Source organism: Anguilla anguilla, chromosome 1 (genome assembly GCF_013347855.1).
Source record: "Anguilla anguilla isolate fAngAng1 chromosome 1, fAngAng1.pri, whole genome shotgun sequence".
Classification (NCBI taxonomy): Eukaryota; Metazoa; Chordata; class Actinopteri; order Anguilliformes; family Anguillidae; genus Anguilla; species Anguilla anguilla.
Window position 1 is genome coordinate 14,531,487 of NC_049201.1, and position 21,841 is coordinate 14,553,327.

A 21,841-nucleotide genomic window follows, 5' to 3' on the forward strand; every position below is an offset into this window, starting at 1 on the left:
TACCATAAAAAAATCTAATTTAATGTGTATTAAATTGCTAGGTTAATAAATATGCACACACTGTTTCACATAATCTCCCTTTTTTACTATTCTCACTGAAACAGACTTAAACTATTTGCTGCGTTTACTATGTCCTATGTGAATGACCAAGAAGTGCCTCATTACACTTGATTTCACAAATACACAAACATACTGTACCTACATTTCTGACACACAAGACACATCCAGTGTGCGGCAAGCACAGTCTGCTAAGAGGCATGTCTTTATTGTGCCTCAGGATAAAATCCCTCCAGACGGCAGTTGGGCTGATCGACCCAAGGGAGAAACAGATCCGTCACATCTCTGAGCGCCTGGACAACTACATCAAGAAGCCCAAGGACGTCACCGCTTTCTCCCTCACTGACGCCAACTGTCTACAAGATATAAAGGTTCTCTGAGTGGAACCAGGGGAAATACTGCTGAATGTCTCATCAAACCTAGAGATCATATGAAATAGGCAACATTCGTAAATTTATAGTCTTAAATGAAGATTTACCCAGTCAAAAACATGATCTTGAGACCATATTTTAGAGTGGTTGGTGATAGCCCAAATTACCTTTGAAAATGTGAAATCAATACCATATTGTAAGAATGTTGTGTAGATTTACAATACTAAATGTAGGATCATCGTATTTTCAGGTCGTTTTCAGGATTTTGCCCATAACCCAGACTTCTCCACTCTGAGCAGGACCTGGAGGAGGACATCCAGCAGGAGATGGACCAGCTGTCTGGACTGGCCCACGAGGACAGCCCGGCTCTGGGCGAGCTGGACCCGGAGGACAGGCTGCCGCTGAGCCGCGCGGCGTTGGGCTGCCAGCGCGCCCTGGACCAGCTGAGGCAGCAGGGCAAGAAGAGCGAGGCGGCCACACGGGCGCTGGACCGCTTCCTCATGTCCCTGCGCACCGTGGAGCAGGACGTCGGCGGCACGCGGGCCGCGCCCTGCGAGGACGCCGAGGTGCTGCGCGACTGCCGCTCCCGCCTGGCGCACATCCGGCAGAGCGTGCGCAGCATGGCCGACAAGGCGCCGCAGCTGGACCGGCTGCTGGAGGGGGCGGGGCTCTGCGTCACCCGCGACGGCGCGTCCGCCTCCTGTCTGGACATGGTGTCGGCGCTGGAGGAGAGGCTGGAGGAGGCGGACGGAGGCCTGGCCGGGCAGCAGGAGGGCCTGCAGCGGGAGCAGGAGACGCGCTCCCTGGGCCTGCGGAGGAGGACGCTGCTGGGGGCGCTGCGGGAGCTCCAGGACGCCGCGGAGCGCCAGGGCGTGAGGGAGCCCACGCTGCCCGCTGTGCAGCAACGGTGCGTGAGCGTGATGCGTAACACCGCACACTCAGACGTGGCTTCTTATTTTTAGCTCATCCTTTATTTGTCCAGGAATAAACACAATTCACTTTTACATCACATTTTTTAATATTTATATTTTTATGATTATTTTTAAGCATTGTTAGCATCAGTAACAATCGTGCCCTTTATAGCACAAGCTTATGTTATCTTTGTGATATCAACTGTGGAGAGTAAAACATTTTGTTTGAAAATAACTGACCTTGTTTGAAGCGTGTTGCTTCTTTTAGTTCTTTTGAGAGCTTTGTTGAGTGCCTGAAGGCCAGGTTGGGACTTTGGGACCTGTCTGCCCTGCAGGCCAAAGGCTGTGTTCACTCTTTGACTCTCTGCTGCCCCCTACAGGATGCGTGCGCTCACCGATGTTGAGAGCCGGCTGGCTCCGCACCGCACAGAGCTGTTCAAGCTGCGGGGCGCTGCTGAGGAGGGCGATCATACCCTGGAGGAGCTGGAGAGCCAATGGGAGGACACCCAGAGAGCGGTGACTGAGGGGTGAGAGAGAGGCAGCCAGACAGAAAATGTGACAGAGAAAAAGTGTGAGCTAACAGAGGAAGAAAGGATGGGGCTTGGGGTGAGACAAAGGATAATAATAAAGTATGGGCATGGTAAAGTAAGAGAATAGAGGGCTGAGAAAACAGAAATGTTGGGGTAGATGGAACTGCACTGTCTCGCTGTGCCCTCCACCATCGCACATACTGAATGACTGGAATCTCTGCGTTTGGGTTTGCAGGTTGGAGCAGTGCCGTGTGCTCATGGAACTGCTGAAGAAGTTCCAGAACTGTCGCAGTCGCCTGAGCAACACGCTGCAGAGGGCGGAGCAGACCATCAGTGAACAGGCTTCTTACATGGGCAAGGATAACCTGCAGAGGCTTATAGCCACGGTATACTCCACACGTTCATGAGTGAAAAATCCATGGTTCATGCCTTACAGTTCAATATTTTATCCACCACTAGATGGCACACACTATCTTATGTTGTTTTTAAGCAGTTAACATTTACCTGTCAGTGCTTCTTCCCTATTGTGTATTCCTATTGTTGCTTTTTGTATTCTGAATGACACATGCATTTTTGTGCATGTAATTTTTCAGTTGAATATGATAATGTTCTATATAATTAAGCCTTACTGCAAATTTACATTTCTAGTATTTAGTGGAGATTTAGTATTTGTATTTTTTGCATTTGTATAATTTCACTTTTTACAATTCATTGTCTCTTGTAGTGCCTTTCATTAGCAGGCCCAGTAAACACAAGTGATAACAGCTGCATGCCTATTGTCTAGAGTCTATTGGAGAGTAGGGCATTGTTGAGATAGTTCTGTTAAAACCCAAGGAACTAAGTGTGTGCGTGCGTGTGTGTCTGTGTGTGTGCATATACATGCGCTTGTGTGTGTGTGTGTGTGCGTGCTTGTCTGTGTGTGTGTGTGTGTGTGTGTGCACATGTGTGTCCTTTTCTCCAGGTTGATGGCATTAAGGAGGACTTGGGCAGTCTCGGGGAGGGGGTTGAGGAGATCCGGGGGGTGTGCAGACAGCTGCAGTCCCAGCTGAAGAAGATCCCCGAGTGCGCAGACGCCCCGTTCGAGAGCGAGGCCGATGCCCTGGTGGACCGCTGGCTGGACGTGAGCCTCTCACCTCTTTGTTTGTCTCGTCCTGTTTGGTCTATCTGTAGCACCCCAGCTGCTTGGCATTATCCTGCTGCCTGTCACTGTGAGTGATGGGAGACAGCTGGTAACGGTGTCCTTATGTAGCACACAGTGTGTTACCCACATCGCTTCAGTGCCCACTGCCAATGACCCTCATTTTACAAATAGCATTTTAATCTGCCCCCACTGTCATTTTCCCCCATTTTCACCAAGTTTATGAAGCCACCTGTTTACAAGACTGCCAAGGAGCACTAACATGCTCTAGCATCAAGCACATGACGATTGCTTAAAAGAAATAAAATCTTCTGAATCGGTCTCACATTTGCAACACTTGCCCCTGAGAAAGCCAACTTGCCTTTTTCCTGACAAAAGCTCTCGATAGTAACACACCGGCTGTGTAATGACATGGCTGCTGGAGAGAGGATTCTGATTGGTTATATGCCCCCTGGGCTTCAGGTGACAGAAAAGACAGACGCGCACATGGATAACCTGCATGTGGGGCTGGAACTGTGGGACAAGCTGCAGCTGCTGGGAGGCGAGGTTGACGGCTGGATGGACAGAAAGATGTCCATGTTTGCTGAGAGACATCCCTTCCAGAGTGAAGATGAGGTCATAGCGCTGCAGGTAACGCACCCACCACACCAGGATTTCACATGCCTATGACCATTTGTGATGTCATGAGGTCACAAGTGAGGAAGTGTGGATTTAACCATTGGAATGCATTACATATTCTCTTTCTAATATAGAAAGCATACATGAAACACAAAGGGCACAAGAAACTGGAGGATTGCTTTATATTTAATTTTGTTGTGTTTGGCTGAAATGCAAAAGAGCTTCTGGCTTCCATTGCATTTGCTATTTAATTCCAGTCCATGCTTGATTTGTGTAGGGATTAAGTGCGTACCTGTATCATGTTCCCAGGATGAGATCCAGGCTCAGGAGGAGAACATAGAGCGTTTCCACAGGAAGTCCTTCGAGATCCAGCAGCTCCTCCAAACCAAAGAATCTCCGCTGGAGCTGCAGGTGAGTGACGGTGCTGCAGCCTCCCTTGGGTGGGGCTACAAAGTGGAAGGAAACCTGGGTTATCTCACCTCAATCGCACCCACAGGTGATGGAGAGCCAGCTGAGGAAGAAGATAGAGCAGGTGAAGGAGCTGTTCTCCGACAACAGCGACGTATTTCAGGAGCTGATGGCGGTGAGGCGGCACATCGCCGAGCGGATCTCCGAGTGCCAGTCTTCCCTGCAGGCCATCGAGTCCGCCATGAGCACTCTGAGTTCGTCAGAGAACCCACAGCTCCTCACCCAGGTACCCATGCAACCTCAACCCAGGGGAAACTGCAAATGCAGAAATTCTAGAATATGTGGCTGTAATAATGGGTTATGATGATTCCTTGTATGGAAAACATGAAGTCCAGTTTTGTAAGGGGGCACTTTTCAGACAGGGCTAGTAGTGCTTTAGTAGTGTCAGGACGTGTGGCCTGTCTCTGCAGGAGCTGTCGGAGCGGCTGCAGTCGGAGGCTGAGGAGGCGGCTTCCTTGCTCAAGGAGGTCAGCCTCATGGGGAGCGTGGCCAGCCCTCACGCCCTGCAGGCCCTCATGGACGAGGGGGCCCAGCTGAAGGAGGGCGTCCGCCACGCCCAGGAGCTGATCAGTCAGAAGAAAGAGCAGGTGGAGAGAGGCCTCCTCAGGGCCATCAAAGGTGAGCAAGACTATTGAAGACTTAAGCGGGCAGCATACTTCTTGCGGAAACGAAGTTCGGCGAGGTCGTAAGAACAAAATGACGTGATTGCGGAGAAAATGAACAAACGCATTTCCTTGCCGAAGTTTTTTCGGCACTGCTTGCACCTCCAAGATTTTCTAATTATCCGAAATCACCGCAGATGACACCAATGCGAACATCGTGTGTGACTGGTCAGAAATTCACGGTGGGCGTGATTTATTTTGTTTTATTTCCGCAAACTGATTCCCCGTCTCCAGGGAGACCACACTGCCGGCAACGTTACAATAATTACATATATACATAATACAATAATATTGATACTTTTGTTGCTACGTGCGGTTGCGAAACCGCATCGAGTATAAAACAATTTCGGCCGCAGAGAACTTCTTCGGTTTCGGCAAGCTGAAAAAAATTCGACTTATTATGACTTAGTATGCTGCCGGCTTAAGGGGGCACACTCCAGGTGGCAAACTCTTACAGCAGTAACTGTACTGCATTCCACTGTGACCATATGGTGCATAATTAAGTCCTATCAGCTGATAATGGCTGGATAAGCAAGCTGTTGTGCCACAACAAAGGGTGCAGTCAGAAGTAAAGGGTCAACGGGTCAAAGTCAGGCATTTCTCATTGTGTTTTTTGCATCAGGACATCTTCTCCATCTCTGTTCCAGATGAGTGCCAGGGCTTCGAAGAGTGGTTCCAGGACCTCCAGCTCTCTGTGAATGAGTGCTTTGAGAACCCGGAGCAGAGGGGGGATGTGGAAGCTTCTATTCAGAGACTCACTGTGAGTTCCAGACCCATTTGCCCGCAGACCGGTTTGCCCCAGGAACAAGCTGCCTAATGAAGCCTTGGGATGGATTCGCTGACGCACCTCCCGTTTCTCTACAGCAGGGGTTCTTGGAGTTTAAGGAGGGGGAGAGGAGACTGGACCAGCTGAAAGAGCGTGTGGCCCAGGCAGGGGAGAAGCTCCCCTCTGAGCAGCTGGACCCTCTCGGTGTCTGGCTGCAGGACCAAGAGAAGGAGCTGACCACCTTCAGAGCGCACTGCCAGGATCGACACAGCCACCTGGAGGACTGCCTCCAGACGCTCAACAGGTACACAGCTCACCATTGGTTTCTTTAAAATAGGAGTTTTCTCTCCAGCAAATATCAGGCTGAGACAGGTGTCTAATATAATTGGATTCTTTGTGTTCAGTTTCGTCCGCAGTTGGCAATGTCTTTGTGTGTATTCCAGCTTGCAGGAGGAATACAGCCATGTAAACACGTGGCTGCAGGCAAGAGAACACAAGCTGGCTCAAGGGGAGGAGCTTAATCACTTGCATGAAGAGGTTCTCAAAGAAAGGTAATCACTACCATAGGAACATTGTGTGTCTATAATATCTTACATGTACACACATTTGCCATGTATTGTACTGACTTTAACAATGATGGTGATGATAGTGATGAGATATTCACTGTGGTATTGATGATAATGATGTTGATGATGATGATGATGATGGTATTGACGACTATGATGGAGAAATGCAGAGCTCATCTCCCCTTTGCTGCAGTGAGCGTGTAGAGGGCTTCAACAGCCTGGTGGTTGCAGTTCGTAGGAAAGGCCTGAGGAGTGACAGACTGGTGAGAGAGAGTGATAAGCTGCTGCAGCGGTATCACAGTCTGCTGGCCCGGCTCAGCAGCCAGGCAGAGGCCCAGAGCGCCCTGGCCAGGGAGACTCAGGCCTTTGAGGCCCAGGCAGAAAGCACCAGGGCCTGGATTGGAGACCTGCAGCAGCGGGTACACTCTCTGGACAAAGGCATTGTGGGGACGCAGGCGGAGATTGAAGACAGACTGCAGAAAGTTCAGGTTAGAGAGTCCGCTCTGTATATTCAGTTCAATTTAATTTTCTGGTCAATTCATTTGTATGACCCTAATTGTCTGGCTGCATTTGTGTTCAGGCTCTTCTCAGTAACCGGTATGAAGGAGAATCCAAACTGCAGGACCTAAGGTGGACTGCCCAGAGGCTGTCCCAGCAGAAAGACCTGGAGGAGAACAGAAGGTGTGGAGTCCAGCAGACAGTGAGAGATGCTGAGGAGCAGTGGAGAGGAGTCATGCAGTCTGCAGAGGAGCTGCAGAAACAGGCGGAGGCCCAGAGCACCCTGGTCAGGGAGACTCAGGCCTTTGAGGCCCAGGCAGAAAGCACCAGGGCCTGGATTGGAGACCTGCAGCAGCGGGTACACTCTCTGGACAAAGGCACTGTGGGAACGCAGGCGGAGATTGAAGACAGACTGCAGAAAGTTCAGGTCAGAGAGCCATTCTGTCTTCTTCAACTTCTTTACAGTATGTGCTTTACATTGTCGGTCCTTGGAATGGAAAAAAAGATTGATCAATCTTTCAGACTTTGGTCATTGGCGATTGCACGTCTTGTTTATTCTTCATGTGAAAGGAATTCAGGCAAATTTTCAGAGAAGGGAAAATTGGTCTCATGATATTTATGTGTTTTCTTCTATCATCTATTTAAATTGATGGGTGTATTACCTTTGTTCCACTTTTTTTTCATATCACCTTTTTTGTTGTATCAATTTGATGCTGTCATACGCTGGTGTAACACCCCTGGAAGAGAGATGCGGCAGTTCCGGGTGTGCACCGTTGGTTACCGCATGGAGAGAGAGAGCGCACCCACACCAACACGAAATCAGACACAGAAACAGACACCTTCATCCTTCCACCTCACGGGTTCTGGGCAAAAAATAATAAACTAAAATAACAAACTAAAATAACTAAGTCAAAAAAAAAAACTGCAGCTTTTCAGGTCTTTGATCATAGCTGGCCCACTTTTCAGCTGACCAGTTTCTCCTGCTTTTCAGCACCGGTTTTCTTTCTCCATCATGTGCTCCTTCAAACAAAACTGAAACTTGCTGTGTACTCCCAGTCTCGGCCCCAATCTGTGGAGAGGAGCACGCCTTTAAGCGCCTGGGCTGTTTAGTTAAAGTGTGCTCTCTCCACCAGCCGGCGTTGCCAAGACCAATCTGGTTCACCGCCGGACCGAATGCCACAAATGCAACTGTTCCAGTCAAAGCTGGGGTCTATTTACTTCTATTTCTGTGAAGGGTCAGAGTTAAAATTGCCTGTTGCACATTTGGATGACCTACCTGACTCTAGTCTTGCAATAAACCCTCCTGCAGATGCACTTTTCTTTAACAGCTATTCCATCTCTTCATGATTTTATACAAAATCTACTGCCTGTCTGATTGAAGACAGATTGCATGCTGTGCAAGTAAAGAAGCCAGACAGAAGCAATCAGTGGAAATGACATGATTGGTTTTTTACAAAAAGTTTTATTTTAATTAAACTTTTGGTTTTGTGGCTTTATTTAAGAAATATGCATGCCACCTACATCACACATATACTGCTTGTGAAAGAAATTTGGGAAGATCCTTATGAAAGGGAAACAATAAGAAATGATAAAGAAGATTAAAAACTGTAATGTGGTCAATACATTGGGTTGAGGACAAAGATACATCCTGAGAAAGACAGACCTGTTTCATATCGCAAGATATTGTATATCAGATTTTTTCTCAAAAAGACCAAAATTCACCTAGAGCAAATAACATTTCCTATGATCGTAATAGGCAGAAATTTTCCTCTCGTCTCCCTAAATGTCAGCCAAAGAAAAACTTAAAGAGAAAGAGTATTTTTGGTAGATTAAAAAAATTAAACTGAAATTACACTAATATTAATTCATGATTAGCTGCTGGAAGTCCCTCGCTGTCTATATAACTTCACAGTGAACAGGAGCTGCTGGCAGAATTTCATAATGAATTATTTTCATTGGATACTGAATGTCTGTACAGGATGCTGAAGGGCAATACTGGGTAAACATTCAATGAAAACCTCAAAACTATTTATTATCCATTAACTGCTTGAAAGGTGTTCACTGGAACAATTACAAGTAGTAGTAGGACTTGATACATCTACATTAGTGAAGTTGTTAAGCCGAGGTACAATTTCTCATGTCATATTGCACCAAGAATCCTAGAATTTTCCAGGAAGGCAGGAAAAGAGCTTTATCGACATTGAAATCTTTTAGTGTTTACTTGCATTTGCTTCTAGTGCCTACAGCAGAAGGAAGCCGCAGGTTGCAGAAAAAGCATGTCTGTAAACAGAAGAAAAGGAGCTGGCAAAGCACATTTCTTTCCTCTCTTACCATCTGCAAGCCATCTGTGAGAGCTCATCTGAGTGTTACCTCTCTCTCATGTCCCAGAGTAGATTAGGGAATCTGTGATGATCAGCATATGTACTGTCCTGCAAAAATGTGATCTGGCCTGACGTAAGCCCTCATCTGGATACGGGATCTTTTTTGCTCTGGGGGACATGTGAATGAAGCACATTATGGAATCCTTTGTCCTGTCCTGTCTTTTTGTTCGTGTTTGACTGTCTGTCTATTTGTTTATCTGTTGGGCTGGCTTTATGTTCAGGCTCTTCTCAGCACCAGGTATGAAGGAGAGTCCAAACTGCAGGACTTAAGGCAGAGTGGAGACAGGCTGTCCCAGCAGAAAGGCCTGGAGGAGAGCAGGAGGTGTGGAGTCCAGCAGACAGTGAGAGATGCTGAGGAGCACTGGAGAGGAGTCATGCAGTCTGCAGAGGAGCTGCAGAAACAGGCGGAGGCCCAGAGCACCCTGGTCAGGGAGACTCAGGCCTTTGAGGCCCAGGCAGAAAACACCAGAGCCTGGATTGGAGACCTGCAGCAGCGGGTACACTCTCTGGACAAAGGCACTGTGGGAACGCAGGCAGAGATTGAAGACAGACTGCAGAAAGTTCAGGTTGGAGAGCCAATATGTCTGCCTCTGCTTCTTTATGTGTCTTACATCCTGGTTGCCCTAAAAAACAGAACTGAAAAGAGATATCATTGATTTGTCTTTTCACCTTTTTCTTTTTTATGGAACCTCTACTTTTTGAAATAACTGGATACATGCAAAAAATGATGAGGGTCATTGCTGCTAACACACACGAAAGGTTTTTTTTTCCTGTCCCTTTTGTGAGCTGGTGGCACTACTATCGTTCCTCTTTCCTCCTTTTTGGTATGACTCCCATAACTTGTGGAGAGCTGGGTAGGGCTTCATCAGGTTTTCAAGTGGGCACCCTCTTCTTTGGTTTTTCGTCTAGCCCACAGCACCTCTGGAACTCTGGATGGCAAAACCAGCATCCTGGAAACACCCGCTCGGAACCCTACTCAACTCAAGCCCCTTCTCACTCGGACTCTGCTTGGGGCTCTTCCATTGCTCTTCCCTCTTCAACCAGATCCAACGGAGTGCCACTTCTGTTTGCTTGGTGACATCAGCCTCAAGCTTCTTTTTTGCCACTCCATCAATGCCGAAGAGCCCCAGGGTTCTCCAGAGTGATTGCCCCGTAAAACCCCTTGCAGCTCATCTTAACTGGCAGATTCCAGACTTTCCATCCCTTCAGCTGACTCTTGAGGATGAGAGCCTGGCATTTCTTGAGCTGTCGCTTATGTGCTTCTTCGGACCTGTCTTCCCAGGGTACTGTGACCTCAATGAGAACCACCTTGTTTTGTGCCTTTCGACAAGAGGGCAATGTCTGGTCTGTGGCTGGTGTTGGTAATTTCCTCCAGAAATTTGAGCTGCTTCTCAACATCCGCCCACATCTTCCAGTCACCTGTTGTGGTGAGGTTTCATTTGTTCTTCACTACCTTTGCTGTACTCTCCTGTGTTCTGAGAAAGTTGATGAAACAGGGGCACCGGCTAAGCTGATTTGCCTTCTTTCATGCTTGCTCCAGTCCTGCAGCCAGCTGTGCAACGATTTGGTCAGATGCCACCAGAATTTTCCATAAGTCAGTCCTGCATGTCAGGAAGAGAGTAGGTGCTCCAAGCTAGCTAGTTTCTCACACAGTGAACTGCTAGGATTCTCTGCCAACTCCCACGTGTGGAGGTTCATTGGAGTAGGCAGAACATCATACACCGAGCAAACGAGAAACTTGATCTGCTGCCCCTCCATGCTCCAGATGTCTTGCCAGGTCAGCGTGTTCTCCCGTGCGCTCTCCCACCGACTCCAGCTGTCCTGTTTTTTCATGGCCACGGCTCTGACCTGCCGGATTTCTTCCTCCACCTTTCAGAGTTCCCTCTACGCCATGCTGCGGTGTTTTTTTTGTTGTGTCTGCCTTCTTTCAGCTTTTCCTGGGTGCACATCCCAGACCCAGCCAACCTGGGTTCACCAACCCAATGATGTCTGGATGTTGCGGCCGTACCTGCATCTCCTTGAGTGCTCTGTTAACTGACAACTTGCGACCTGTTCTGAGTTTGAACTTAGCCCAGCGGACCTTCTCATCCTTGCTATCCCTGAACATCTCACTGATCATTGTATGTCCCATTTTTCCTTCAAGGATAGTAATTGGGACAGATTTTCAGAGAGGAATGACTAGTTGGTTGATTGGTTGGCTGATTATTCATAGTGATTGTTGGTTTTTTGTTCAGCTGACATTTACGTATATAATTGGGCTGGTATTTTACACCATTGTTCCGTGTTCTCATTGTCTTTTTGAATGCATCAATTTAATGCATTCCAACAATTCCAGTCAAAGCTGTTTTGTATTTACCTCTATTTAAGATGAAGGTCAGAGTTATATATTCCTGCTGCTTATTTCACTGTCCTGTCTGACTCTAGACTCACAGTTTAATTTATTGCAAATGTGTTCTTTGTTAAGAGCAATGCTCCCCCTGCTCTGTATATTCAATTAAATTTTTTATTTAGTTTAGTTCAGTTAAATTAAATAGTTTGACCCTGACTGTCTTTTGGGCTGCCTGTATGTTCAGGCTCTTCTCAGCACCAGGTATGAAGGAGAGTCCAAACTGCAGGACTTAGGGCAGAGTGGACGGAGGTTCTCCCAGCAGAAAGGCCTGGAGGAGAGCAGGAGGTGTAGAGTCCAGCAGACAGTGAGAGATGCTGAGGAGCAGTGGAGAGGAGTCATGCAGTCTGCAGAGGAGCTGCAGAAACAGGCGGAGGCCCAGAGCACCCTGGTCAGGGAGACTCAGGCCTTTGAGGCCCAGGCAGAAAGCACCAGGGCCTGGATTGGAGACCTGCAGCAGCGGGTACACTCTCTGGACAAAGGCACTGTGGGAACGCAGGCGGAGATTGAAGACAGACTGCAGAAAGTTCAGGTCAGTTAAATGCTACTATTTACATGTTTAAATCTAAACATGTTAGAAGAAAAGCATCCTCATGGAGAACCCAGTAATGCTTTGTTTTCCATGCTTTTCAGGCCCTCTGGTCGAAAGATTTTTGTCATGTTAGTTTTCATTAGTTCAGATTTTCGAGTTTATGAGTTTAAAGCCTCTCTAAACTGTCTGTGTAATTTGAGAGTTCTTTTTTGCTCTTCCAGAATGCATGAATATTTTTTCTATTTACCATGATAAGAAGCAGAACCTTAATTCATTCTTATTCATTTTTTGATTTGCTTTGAATGTTAAATAGTTTACAGAAGATTGAAACAAATTTATTTCATCATTTGCCTGAAAAATGTTACTTTTCTGGAAGACAAAGCAAATACTCTACAAATTGCAAATCAAGCAAATTCTTATTACCAATATAAATCCTCAACAAATTTTCACAAAATACATTTTAGTTTTCATTTTAGTTTAATTAAATTATTTTTGTGGGTTTAAAAAATAATCTCCCATGTGGTGTTCCTTTTAAAGTTTCTTTAAAATTGTGCAGCAGGTAAACAATGATAGATGTAGCCTACAGTTGTATAGTAACCCTTTTTCTCTCTCTGTCGCTCTAACAATCTCTCTCCCTCTCTCTCTTGATCTCTCTTATGGTCCCTCTCTCTCTCTCTCTCTCTCTCTCTCTAACAACCTCTGTCCCTCTCTCTTTGAATCTCTCTGTCCCTCTCTATCTCTAACAATCTCTGTCCCTTTCTCTTTGAATTTCTCTGTCCCTCTCTCTCTAACGATCTCTCCCTCTCTCTCTCTTTGTCCCTCTCTCACTTTCTCTCTCTCTGTCTCTTGCTTTAACAATCTCTCTCCCTCTCTCTCTTGATCTCTCTTATGGTCCCTCTCTCACTCTCTCTCTATTTCTCTCCCCCCCTCTCTCTCTGTTTCTGTTCTCAGGCTCTTCTGAGTGCCAGGGGTGAAGGAGAGTCCAAACTGGAGGACTTGAGGCAGAGTGGAGACAGGCTGTCCCAGCAGAAAGGCCTGGAGGAGAGCAGGAGGTGTGGAGTCCTGCAGACAGTGAGAGATGCTGAGGATCAGTGGAGGGGAGTTGTGCAGTCTGCGGAGGAGCTGCTCAGGTATCCGTCCTCTCTCTGGGCAGTTCTCATGGAGCTGTGCATAGGCGGAGAAATGCTCATGGATTTCAGGTGTAGACAGAGATTTATTGTGTTTTCCCAGAAAAGTCTTAATGTAGCTAGCAGTAATCTGTAGCCATTGTTTCTATACAGCTGTTTGCCTTTAAGATCACTTTTAAACGTCATTTCAGGCCACTTTTCGCTCAGATTTCAGTGGTGTTCTTTTCCCCACTGTTTCAGGATGTTGGAGGGGCTTGTGGAGCGTCTGATGTCCTGCCTGTGCCAAAAGCAGCAGGCCCAGGACCGGGTGGAGCAGCTCCAGCGGCAGGCTGCGGATCTCCCTCAGAGGTTCCCCTGGCCTGGGCTGGGTGACCGCCGACAGGCTGCGGAGCACGTGCGTAACCTGCTGAACCGCACCAGGGCCCTGACCCCTGCCTTGTCTGACCTCCCAGCCCGGGGTGCGGAGCTGTTCCAGCTCACTCAAGACCCCAGCTGGATTGACCCTTCCTGGGGGGCCCTAGAGAAATGTGTTCCCCCGCTGCTCAAAGACCTGACTGTAAGCAGGCTTGCACAATTGGCCTCATGCATGCCTTTCTGGTGCACTTGTGAGACATGAGTGACGATTGAGATGTTACTATGGCTACAGTCACTATGGAGCCAGTTTAAATAAGCTGATAAGATTTAAGAATGGCTAGTAGCAGTTATACATTCTTCATGCATTATAACATAATATAGCAGTAAAAATAGCTTGTTGTCCAATCCAACATTACTGAGTGTTATTTAAATGATGTAATTGAGAAAGTAATTTAGAAAGATCTGACTGATTGGGATTTGTCTTTTAACTTGTTCTCTTTAATTACTCTGTTCAGGATGCCTGTGGGAGCCTGGAAGAGGGCATCCAGACAGAGCGTCACTGTGCTCAGCTTGTGGAGCAGCACAGTGCTGCCCTGGACTGGCTCCACGAGCAAGTGCAAGGAATAGGGGCACTGCCTAGTGACAGAGCCGGCCTACAGAGCACCATTAACACGCTGAAGGTACCTCCCTTAGGCCCACAGGCACGCACACTCACGTACACACACACGCATGCACACAGATACACATGCACATACTGTACATCTACACACTGTATGTATATATATATACACACACCGGCATACACACACACATATATACACACACTCACATACATGCATGCATGTATGCACGCACGCACACAAACATACAGATACACATACTTATACTCACACATATGTGCATATGCAGAACACAGTTTTTTAATTTTTGGTGAAAAACTTCTGAGTCCAGGGAGGCTGTTAATGAAACTTGAAAGTGTTCATTTGTCAGAGGCATTATTCTGGAGACGGTGGACTCACCTAGGCAACAGTGAAAGAGCAGCGTGTGTGTTCTCCGCAGGCCTTGCTGCAGACTGCTGACAGGGAAGAGAAGGAGATGAAAGAGCTGGACGCTGTGAAAGCCTCCCTCCTGCTCCTGTGCACTCCGAGCGGCCAGACCTCCCTGCAGCAGGAGGTGGGGCGCATGCAGGAGCGGAGGGCCCGCTTGGAGACGGAGGCCCGGGGCAGGCTGCGGGAGTGCGAGGCCCGGCTGCAGGGCCTGGAGCAGCAGCGAGGCGAGAGGGCCCAGAGACTGCGAGAGGAGGCCGCCGATCTGCGGGGGGACCTGCACAGGCTGGGCCAGCGCATGGACTACAGCAAGCAGCCCGCTGACATTGGCCACCTCCAGGACCAATGGAACACCCTCAAGGTACCTTCTATAAGTGAGATACAGGGGATTCCCTGGCTATTTCCTGTAATGTGAATATACAGTATATTTAAGTTCTGCTGGGGATCTCGCCTGTGTTGTCTTTCCCACTTACATGCAATCAAAGTAGCCACAGTTCATAAAAGAATTACAGTAAATGTGTGCCTGGGGCTGTAGAGGTCTGTTTTTCTCTCTGTGTGTAAATATGAGGCATACCGTCTCATATTGTTGTCATAAAAAGACAAAAAAAGATATTAGCGTGTTTTATCTGGCTTTATCTCCTGTTATCTGATCTTCCAGTGTTTCCAGGCTACATCCATACTGCTCTGCCGGTGACAGCATTGTCAGCACTGCTTGATACCTCATTACACTCAGTGTTGAATCACATAAAAGTTTTTCCTCATTAAACTCATGTGAATCTTCACACTCAGTATTGGCAACCTCTATTTATCAAAACTGTGTGGCTTTATGAAACAGATTATTTACCCAGTAAAACAAGCAAATATTAGCTAACTCCTGACTTTAATTAACTTTATCTATAAAACATTAAAACTTTGGCGTTCATTTTAATGCACTGCTTCAAAAATAACACAGGGAGAGGCATTGCAATGACATGGCTCAACAGTTGGTGGCAGCAGTGGACCACGCTACTCATACCTGATAAAATCAGTGACCTATGGCTACCTTGCTCTTGTCCTCGCAGGTTCTTAAGTCACTGGGGAGGGAAGGCTGCGTGCTGCTCTGAATAGTCGTGTCCAGTGTTGTGTCGCATCATTTAAACCTGTAAACCACTCTGCTCTCTTTAACAATGCTGTGCCCTGCAGGGCTGTGAGAGACCGCTGGAGGAGCTGGGGCTTCGGGTGCAGGGTCTGCAGCAGGCCCTGGGGTCAGAGGTCGCCACTGAGGCGCTACCCGGGGATGTGGTGTCTGACGTGGCTGCAGTGGCAGCGGAGCACGACAGGTCAGCACCCTCTTTCTTTTACGCTAACGCTGCTGCAGGCTAACAAACTGACTCTCTCTAACAGGAAACCCGCTCCACGATGTGAAATCACCTATATATATATTTAAGGGCAGTGTTCATGTATGTTCATGCACGCGTGCATTACCGACCGAATAGATGCATTACGTTCTTCATAGTTTATCACAGTGGTCAATTTGTATTGGTATTCTGTGCAGACTGCGGACTCGGCTGTCAGAGAGGCTGGACAGCTGCGCACAGGATATTATGCGCAGTTTGAGAGACTCTCTTCAGGCTCTCCAGCAGTGGAACGAGTCTGCCAACACACAGCTGTCCTCCGGCTCTTCCCACAACACACAGGTAACCGGGTGCAGAGTCATTCGAGTGTCCCGTGATGTCTGTAACTCGCTGTTATTTTTTTCCTTTCCAGTTAGGGATGCTTTAATAAAATAATTGAGATAGCAGGAACAGTCACCCTGTGTAGGAAATGGTTATGAAGCAGATTACTGGAACTGCTGAGTGTCGGTTGCCATGGCATTCTCAGGTAGCCCAAGATGGAATAAATGGAAAAAAACAGGGACGGGGACAGACGGAATGATCAAAAGCCCCATCATTTCTCTTGATGAAATAATTTAACGTGATTGTGGGACAATTATGAAAAGTTACTGTTTCCGTTTTCAAGGTTATTCTTTAGATTTCTGTCATTTGTTTTAATGTGGAAAATAATCTGTCTCAGCCTGCATTGAACTTTTTAGACGTGCAACTATAGATTTTTTTAGATGCTTAAATGCTTTAGATGTTTTGGACTGTTTATGTTTGTAAAGCATACATATATGAGAAACTCACATGACATGAACATATGATGTACGGTAGAGCAATTCAGGAAAGAACAGATTGCTGCCCTTTCATCTTCAGTGTTTTAAACTACAAATGCATTATGTGCTTCTGCAGATGAAATTATCAGTCATGTACACTGAAAGACAAGTGGAAGAAGACGTAAAAACATGAGCATCTGTTTTTGGCGAGCACATTTAACCCAATGCATGCCAGGACTGTTTTCGCATGCAAGTGTATATTGATGGATCTGTATGTTGCAGCCTGTGCTGGAGGAGGGAGAGAGGCTGAGGCGCACCCTGCAGGGGGCGCTGTCACGCGGTCAGTTTCTGAAGGACAGTGTGGGGCTGGAGGAGATGGACAGGCTGGGCAGGGACAGCTCAGATGTCCTGAGGGACACTGGGGTTCACATCTCCAACCTCACGCAGAGCCTTCAGGTGAGCTGTCCCCTTTTGAAAATGGGCCAATGAGACGATTTGATCAAGGCACCCTGACAGAAACACAAAATAAAAATACTTCCCCTACCTTTCTAATGGACACACTTTAACACAATCACTGCCACATATATGTGTAATTGATTTCAAATGAGCCTCATAACCTGTAACAATGGTTTTTCGTGGAAATGGCCCCCTTAGTGTCAATTCAGTTTATTTTTACTTTGTCAATGCTATGGTTACACTGTGATTTCTTGGAATGACTAACACCCCCCCCCCCCCCCCCCACACCCACCCTTCCCCCATTGTTGCACAGAAGGGGAAACAGGAAGCACATGAACATGTGTCTGAAAGGCCCACGTCATTAGCAGAGCAGCAGCACGTGCTGGGTCTACTGGATACACAGGTGCAGAAACACACACCTCAGGTACAGTGCATTCCCACCTCCTCTTTGAGTCAACACTTGATCATCTCACACTTCAGCCAGATATGTGACAATTCACTGACACTTAGTTAAAAAGGAATCTCACTGTAGGTCTACGCCTTGGTTCATTATATACCTCTCAGTCACTCAGAGGCATTATGTACAACTGCAAAGCGCCAGTCTTTTGTATGTATGGCGTGTGCGATGTGTACTTTGTGGGTGCTCCTGTTAATATAATGATTAATTGGCACCAGATAGTACAGCAAAAGCATAATCACACCACTGTTTTCTGCATGGCCCCGTTTTTAACATCTACTGGATAAAAGTAGAAAAGTAGATTTTTTCCCTTTTTTAGCTCCCTCTATTATATATTGTGTGCATTTACCAATTAGACACGTGTGGAATGTATTACTGTAGGTGTGGCTTTTATATATTGTGCCACCTGTTGTTTTTATGACCCTGTTGAAGACCTAGTGTCCATACGCATTGGTCTGCTTCATTGCCTTGTTCTAGCAAATTTAATCAAGGCTTTTTATCCATTTTTTCACTAGGAGACAGAGTGCCTTGGCCTTTTTCCTTAGTACCACAACAAAGGTTTATTCACTTTCCAGAGGTAGTGTCTTCTTCAAGGACTATTGTTGAGTGTTTGCCTTACCAATGAGCACCTGCCCTTCCTAGACCCCAGCAGTGCTTCTTTTTTAGTTGTTTGAATAGCATTTTTTCCTCTTTGTGTTGGAATGGAAATAACCTGCTGATGATACAGCACGACTGGCTGGTTCCTGACTAAATCTATTTGCAATGTCTAATTGCCACTTGCAGATTTGTCACATGACCGAAGGAGTGGACATTGCGGGATTGCAGGCTGGAGACATGCCTCGTGCTGATAAGGAGAAGGTGCTGAGCCAACAAGACGTTTCTCTGTCATCGCGGCCTGCTGATGTCAGCGGCCGCAGAAAAGCCCCGCGTGATCGCGAGAAGCGAGCCGGGCTTCGACCGGACACCTTGAGGAAGCGTGATGAGGCGGCAGCACCTGACATGCAACAGGGAAAGTCTTTCACGGCTGAGAAAGAAGAACCTGGAGCCATGCTCATTCTGGACACTGGGGTGCAGCAGATTCAGACACACGGGACTGACACTCTGCATGTTGGTCCCCTGCCCCGTGAGAACATAGAGTACACGGCTACTGGAAAAACTGAGGCACCTGGCAATGAGATTCACCGTACTGGAGGACCACCGCAAGACAGCATTGAGACTACAGTTACGGACTGGCGCGGCTCTGAGACTCAGGACCCTGGGATGTCGAGGCCTGACAGAACGGACATTGAAACTCGTCCTTCAAAGAAACAAGATGCCAAGATGGTAAATACTCAGAAACATGATGAAAGAGAGCCGTGTGAAAGCAGAGATACACAGCATGTGGAGGAGGTTGGTGTCTGTCAATTTCCAAAGACTCCTTCTCAGTTAAATGAGATGCAACAGCCTGACAAACCCAAGGGCTTTAATGCTGGTAACTCTGTTATGCTGAGCCTAGACACAAGGACTGAGCACCCAAATGTCCCAGATACTTACAACGACAGGGAGGAGCGTGAGAGGATGCCGACTGTACAATCAAAGAAAATGGCGACGGTCGTCCTGGATGCAGACACACTGCATATACAGACACCAGAGCCATGGCAATCTAAGAGCAGCGATTCCCTGCGCATTGTGTCCTCTGAAACGGGAGGGTTCGACACAAAATGGACTCCAAGTCGAACAGGAGATGCTAAGACGCAGCCGTCTGACATTAAAGAGCATGAGGAAGCAATGTCTGGAGAGACCGTAAAATACACTCTCAGCTCACCCAGCAGTGCAGCCCCACACAAAGCAGCACAAGACAGGGCAATGCAGCCAGCTGACGGCAAACAACCCAGTAAAGCAGAGCTAAGTTTTGTTCATCATCTGAGAATGATGCTGGACACAGAGTCACTGAAGGAGGAAGAGCCTCACCCCGTCCAGCCCCTGCCAGGGGAGAAAGGGGCTGATAAGATTAACCAGAAGGAATCCACCCTGACCAGGCTCCCTGAACCAGTGCAGGGTGGAGCCACTGAACCCAGCCAGATTAGAAGTACAGACAACCTCTGCAGCCCAGACACTCAGGAAATACAGAGGAGGTACCTTGTGTTAAATCTGCCTGAGGTGGCGGAGGTCCAGAAGGTTACTGAGAAGCCTGGGTCTCTACTCATGGAGGTCCAGATCCATATTGACCAACCCAGGGGACCCAAGGCAGAGTTCAGTGAATCCACCCAGCTAGATAGAGGCGAGGGTAGCAGAGTGATCCCCACTGATACTGCACAGCTAGACAGAGAAAAAGGAATTAAAGTGATCCCCATGGATACTGCCCAGCTAGAGAGAGAAACGAGCAATAGAGTGACCCCCACTGATACTGCTCAGCTGGAGAGAGAAAAGGGCAATAGAATGATCCCCACTGATACTGCCCAGCTGGAGAGCGAAGAGAGTGTGAGAATTATGCAGACTGATCACACCCAGCTAGAGGAAGCAAAGCCTGATACTCCTGAGGTCCACAGACCAGTCTCTGATACAGCAGTGGGGAGAACCACAGAGCCATTGAAGAGGGAAGAGTGTCATTCCAAGAAGATCCACATCCAGCCCAAGCCAAGGAAGAAAAAGGCTGTCAAGATTAACCAGGAAGAAACCACCCTGACCAGGATCCCTGAACCATTGCAGGGTAGAGCCACTGAACCCAGCCAGATTAGAAGTACAGACAACCTCTGCAGCCCAGACACTCAGGAAATACAGAGGAGGTACCTTGTGTTAGATCTGCCTGAGGTGGCTGAGGTCCAGAAAGTTGCTGCTGAGAAGCCTGGGGCCCTACATGTAGAGGTCCAGGACCATGCTGACCAAACCAAGGGACCCCAGGCTGAGTTCAGTGAATCCACCCAGATTGAGAGAGAACAGGGCATTAGAGTGATCCCCACTGATACTGCCCAACTAGAGAGAGAAAAGGGTAATAGAGTGATCCCCACGGATACTGCCCAGCTGGAGAAAGAAGAGAGTGTGAGAATGATGCAGACTGATCACAAGGCAGCAAAGCCTGACACTCCAAAGGTCCACAGACCAGTCTCTGAAACAACAGTAGGCAAAACCACAGAGTCACTGAAGAGGGAAGAGTATCATTCCAAGAAGATCCATATGCAGCCTGAGCCAAGGGAGAAAGAGGTTGTCAAGATTAACCAGGATGAAACCACCCTGACCAGGCTCCCTGAACCAGTGCAAGGTGGAGCCACTGAACCCAGCCCGATTAGAAGTACCAGCCTGGACACTCAGGAAATACAGAGGAGGTACCTTGTGTTAGATCTGCCTGAGGTGGCTGAGGTCCAGAGAGTTGCTGCTGAGAAGCCTGGGGCCCTACATGTAGAGGTCCAGGACCATGCTGACCAACCAAGGGGACCCAAGGCAGAGTTCAGTGAACCCACCCAGCTAGATAGAGGAGAGGGTACCAGAGTGATCCCCAGTGATACTGTCCAGCTGGAGAGAGAAAAGAGCACTAGAGTGATCCCCACCAATACTGCACAGCTGGGAAGAGAAGAGAGTGTGAGAATGATGCAGACTGATCACAAGGCAGCAAAGCCTGATACTCCTGAGGTCCTCAGACCAGTCTCTGGAACAACAATGGGAAAAACCACAGAGTTTGCTGAGAGGGAAACTGTAAAGGCCTCTGTGCCAGAGTCTGCCGCAGGAAAGGACAGAACACTAGAGCAAGCCAAGCAGCCCGAGGCTGAGAGAGAGCATGCTGAGACTCCCAAGACTCTGCATCCAGAGAATAGGGAGGCTGTAGCCCAAGGCAGTGGACAAATTAAGGAAAAAGTGGAGAGTATGAGGCTGCCACTCATCGGTACAGCCCTGGCTGAGCCAGGACTGTGCCCCTCAGTCACTCCAGCAGAGCTTTCGGGTGGCAGAGAGAACAGGAACCTGGAAAGAATCAAGTCACCACAGGTAATGCTGGCATCTTTACTCCAACTATACGTTTCTGACTAAGTTCGATATGGTCAGCTCTGCCTCTGCAGAGACAGGGTATGGCACATATAACGGAAAGGGTAGACTGGTGTTAAGAAGGGAGGGGAATGGAATTTGGAATGTTTGGAAAAGAACTTGTTTCATTCAGAACAGCAATGATAACTTAATGGCTTAGTGACAGATGTTTTTGAGAGACAAACAAAAAGTGCATTTCGCAGTAGCAACAGCACTATCTGTGCCTGATTGTGGGACAAATGAATTGGTATCCATGAAATATGGTTGAACTGTTGCTCAGGCTGTCTGGTTGACTCAGAGCGATATGGTTATCCACTGAAAAATTGTTTTCAGGGAAAAAAAGATATTTTAGGGGAGGTTTGAATGGACTAAGAGGCACAATGTAATTATTGT

General features: G+C 47.7%; 1 protein-coding gene across 1 annotated transcript in view; it reads left to right on the forward strand.

Annotated features, from left to right (window-relative positions):
• Positions 1 to 21,841, forward strand: part of syne2b (spectrin repeat containing, nuclear envelope 2b) — a 126,073-nt gene that overhangs the window by 33,448 nt on the left and 70,784 nt on the right. The window contains exons 32-56 of the mRNA XM_035423754.1: positions 278 to 428; positions 728 to 1,335; positions 1,720 to 1,866; positions 2,105 to 2,255; positions 2,831 to 2,989; positions 3,470 to 3,637; positions 3,935 to 4,036; positions 4,122 to 4,319; positions 4,504 to 4,711; positions 5,403 to 5,515; positions 5,620 to 5,825; positions 5,965 to 6,072; positions 6,281 to 6,575; positions 6,668 to 7,012; positions 9,188 to 9,532; positions 11,540 to 11,884; positions 12,836 to 13,014; positions 13,252 to 13,567; positions 13,881 to 14,045; positions 14,425 to 14,772; positions 15,594 to 15,730; positions 15,946 to 16,087; positions 16,825 to 16,998; positions 17,312 to 17,422; positions 18,239 to 21,412. Coding sequence (XP_035279645.1) covers positions 278 to 428; positions 728 to 1,335; positions 1,720 to 1,866; positions 2,105 to 2,255; positions 2,831 to 2,989; positions 3,470 to 3,637; positions 3,935 to 4,036; positions 4,122 to 4,319; positions 4,504 to 4,711; positions 5,403 to 5,515; positions 5,620 to 5,825; positions 5,965 to 6,072; positions 6,281 to 6,575; positions 6,668 to 7,012; positions 9,188 to 9,532; positions 11,540 to 11,884; positions 12,836 to 13,014; positions 13,252 to 13,567; positions 13,881 to 14,045; positions 14,425 to 14,772; positions 15,594 to 15,730; positions 15,946 to 16,087; positions 16,825 to 16,998; positions 17,312 to 17,422; positions 18,239 to 21,412 — 8,395 coding nt within the window. The remainder of the gene's footprint in view (positions 1 to 277; positions 429 to 727; positions 1,336 to 1,719; positions 1,867 to 2,104; positions 2,256 to 2,830; positions 2,990 to 3,469; positions 3,638 to 3,934; positions 4,037 to 4,121; positions 4,320 to 4,503; positions 4,712 to 5,402; positions 5,516 to 5,619; positions 5,826 to 5,964; positions 6,073 to 6,280; positions 6,576 to 6,667; positions 7,013 to 9,187; positions 9,533 to 11,539; positions 11,885 to 12,835; positions 13,015 to 13,251; positions 13,568 to 13,880; positions 14,046 to 14,424; positions 14,773 to 15,593; positions 15,731 to 15,945; positions 16,088 to 16,824; positions 16,999 to 17,311; positions 17,423 to 18,238; positions 21,413 to 21,841) is intronic.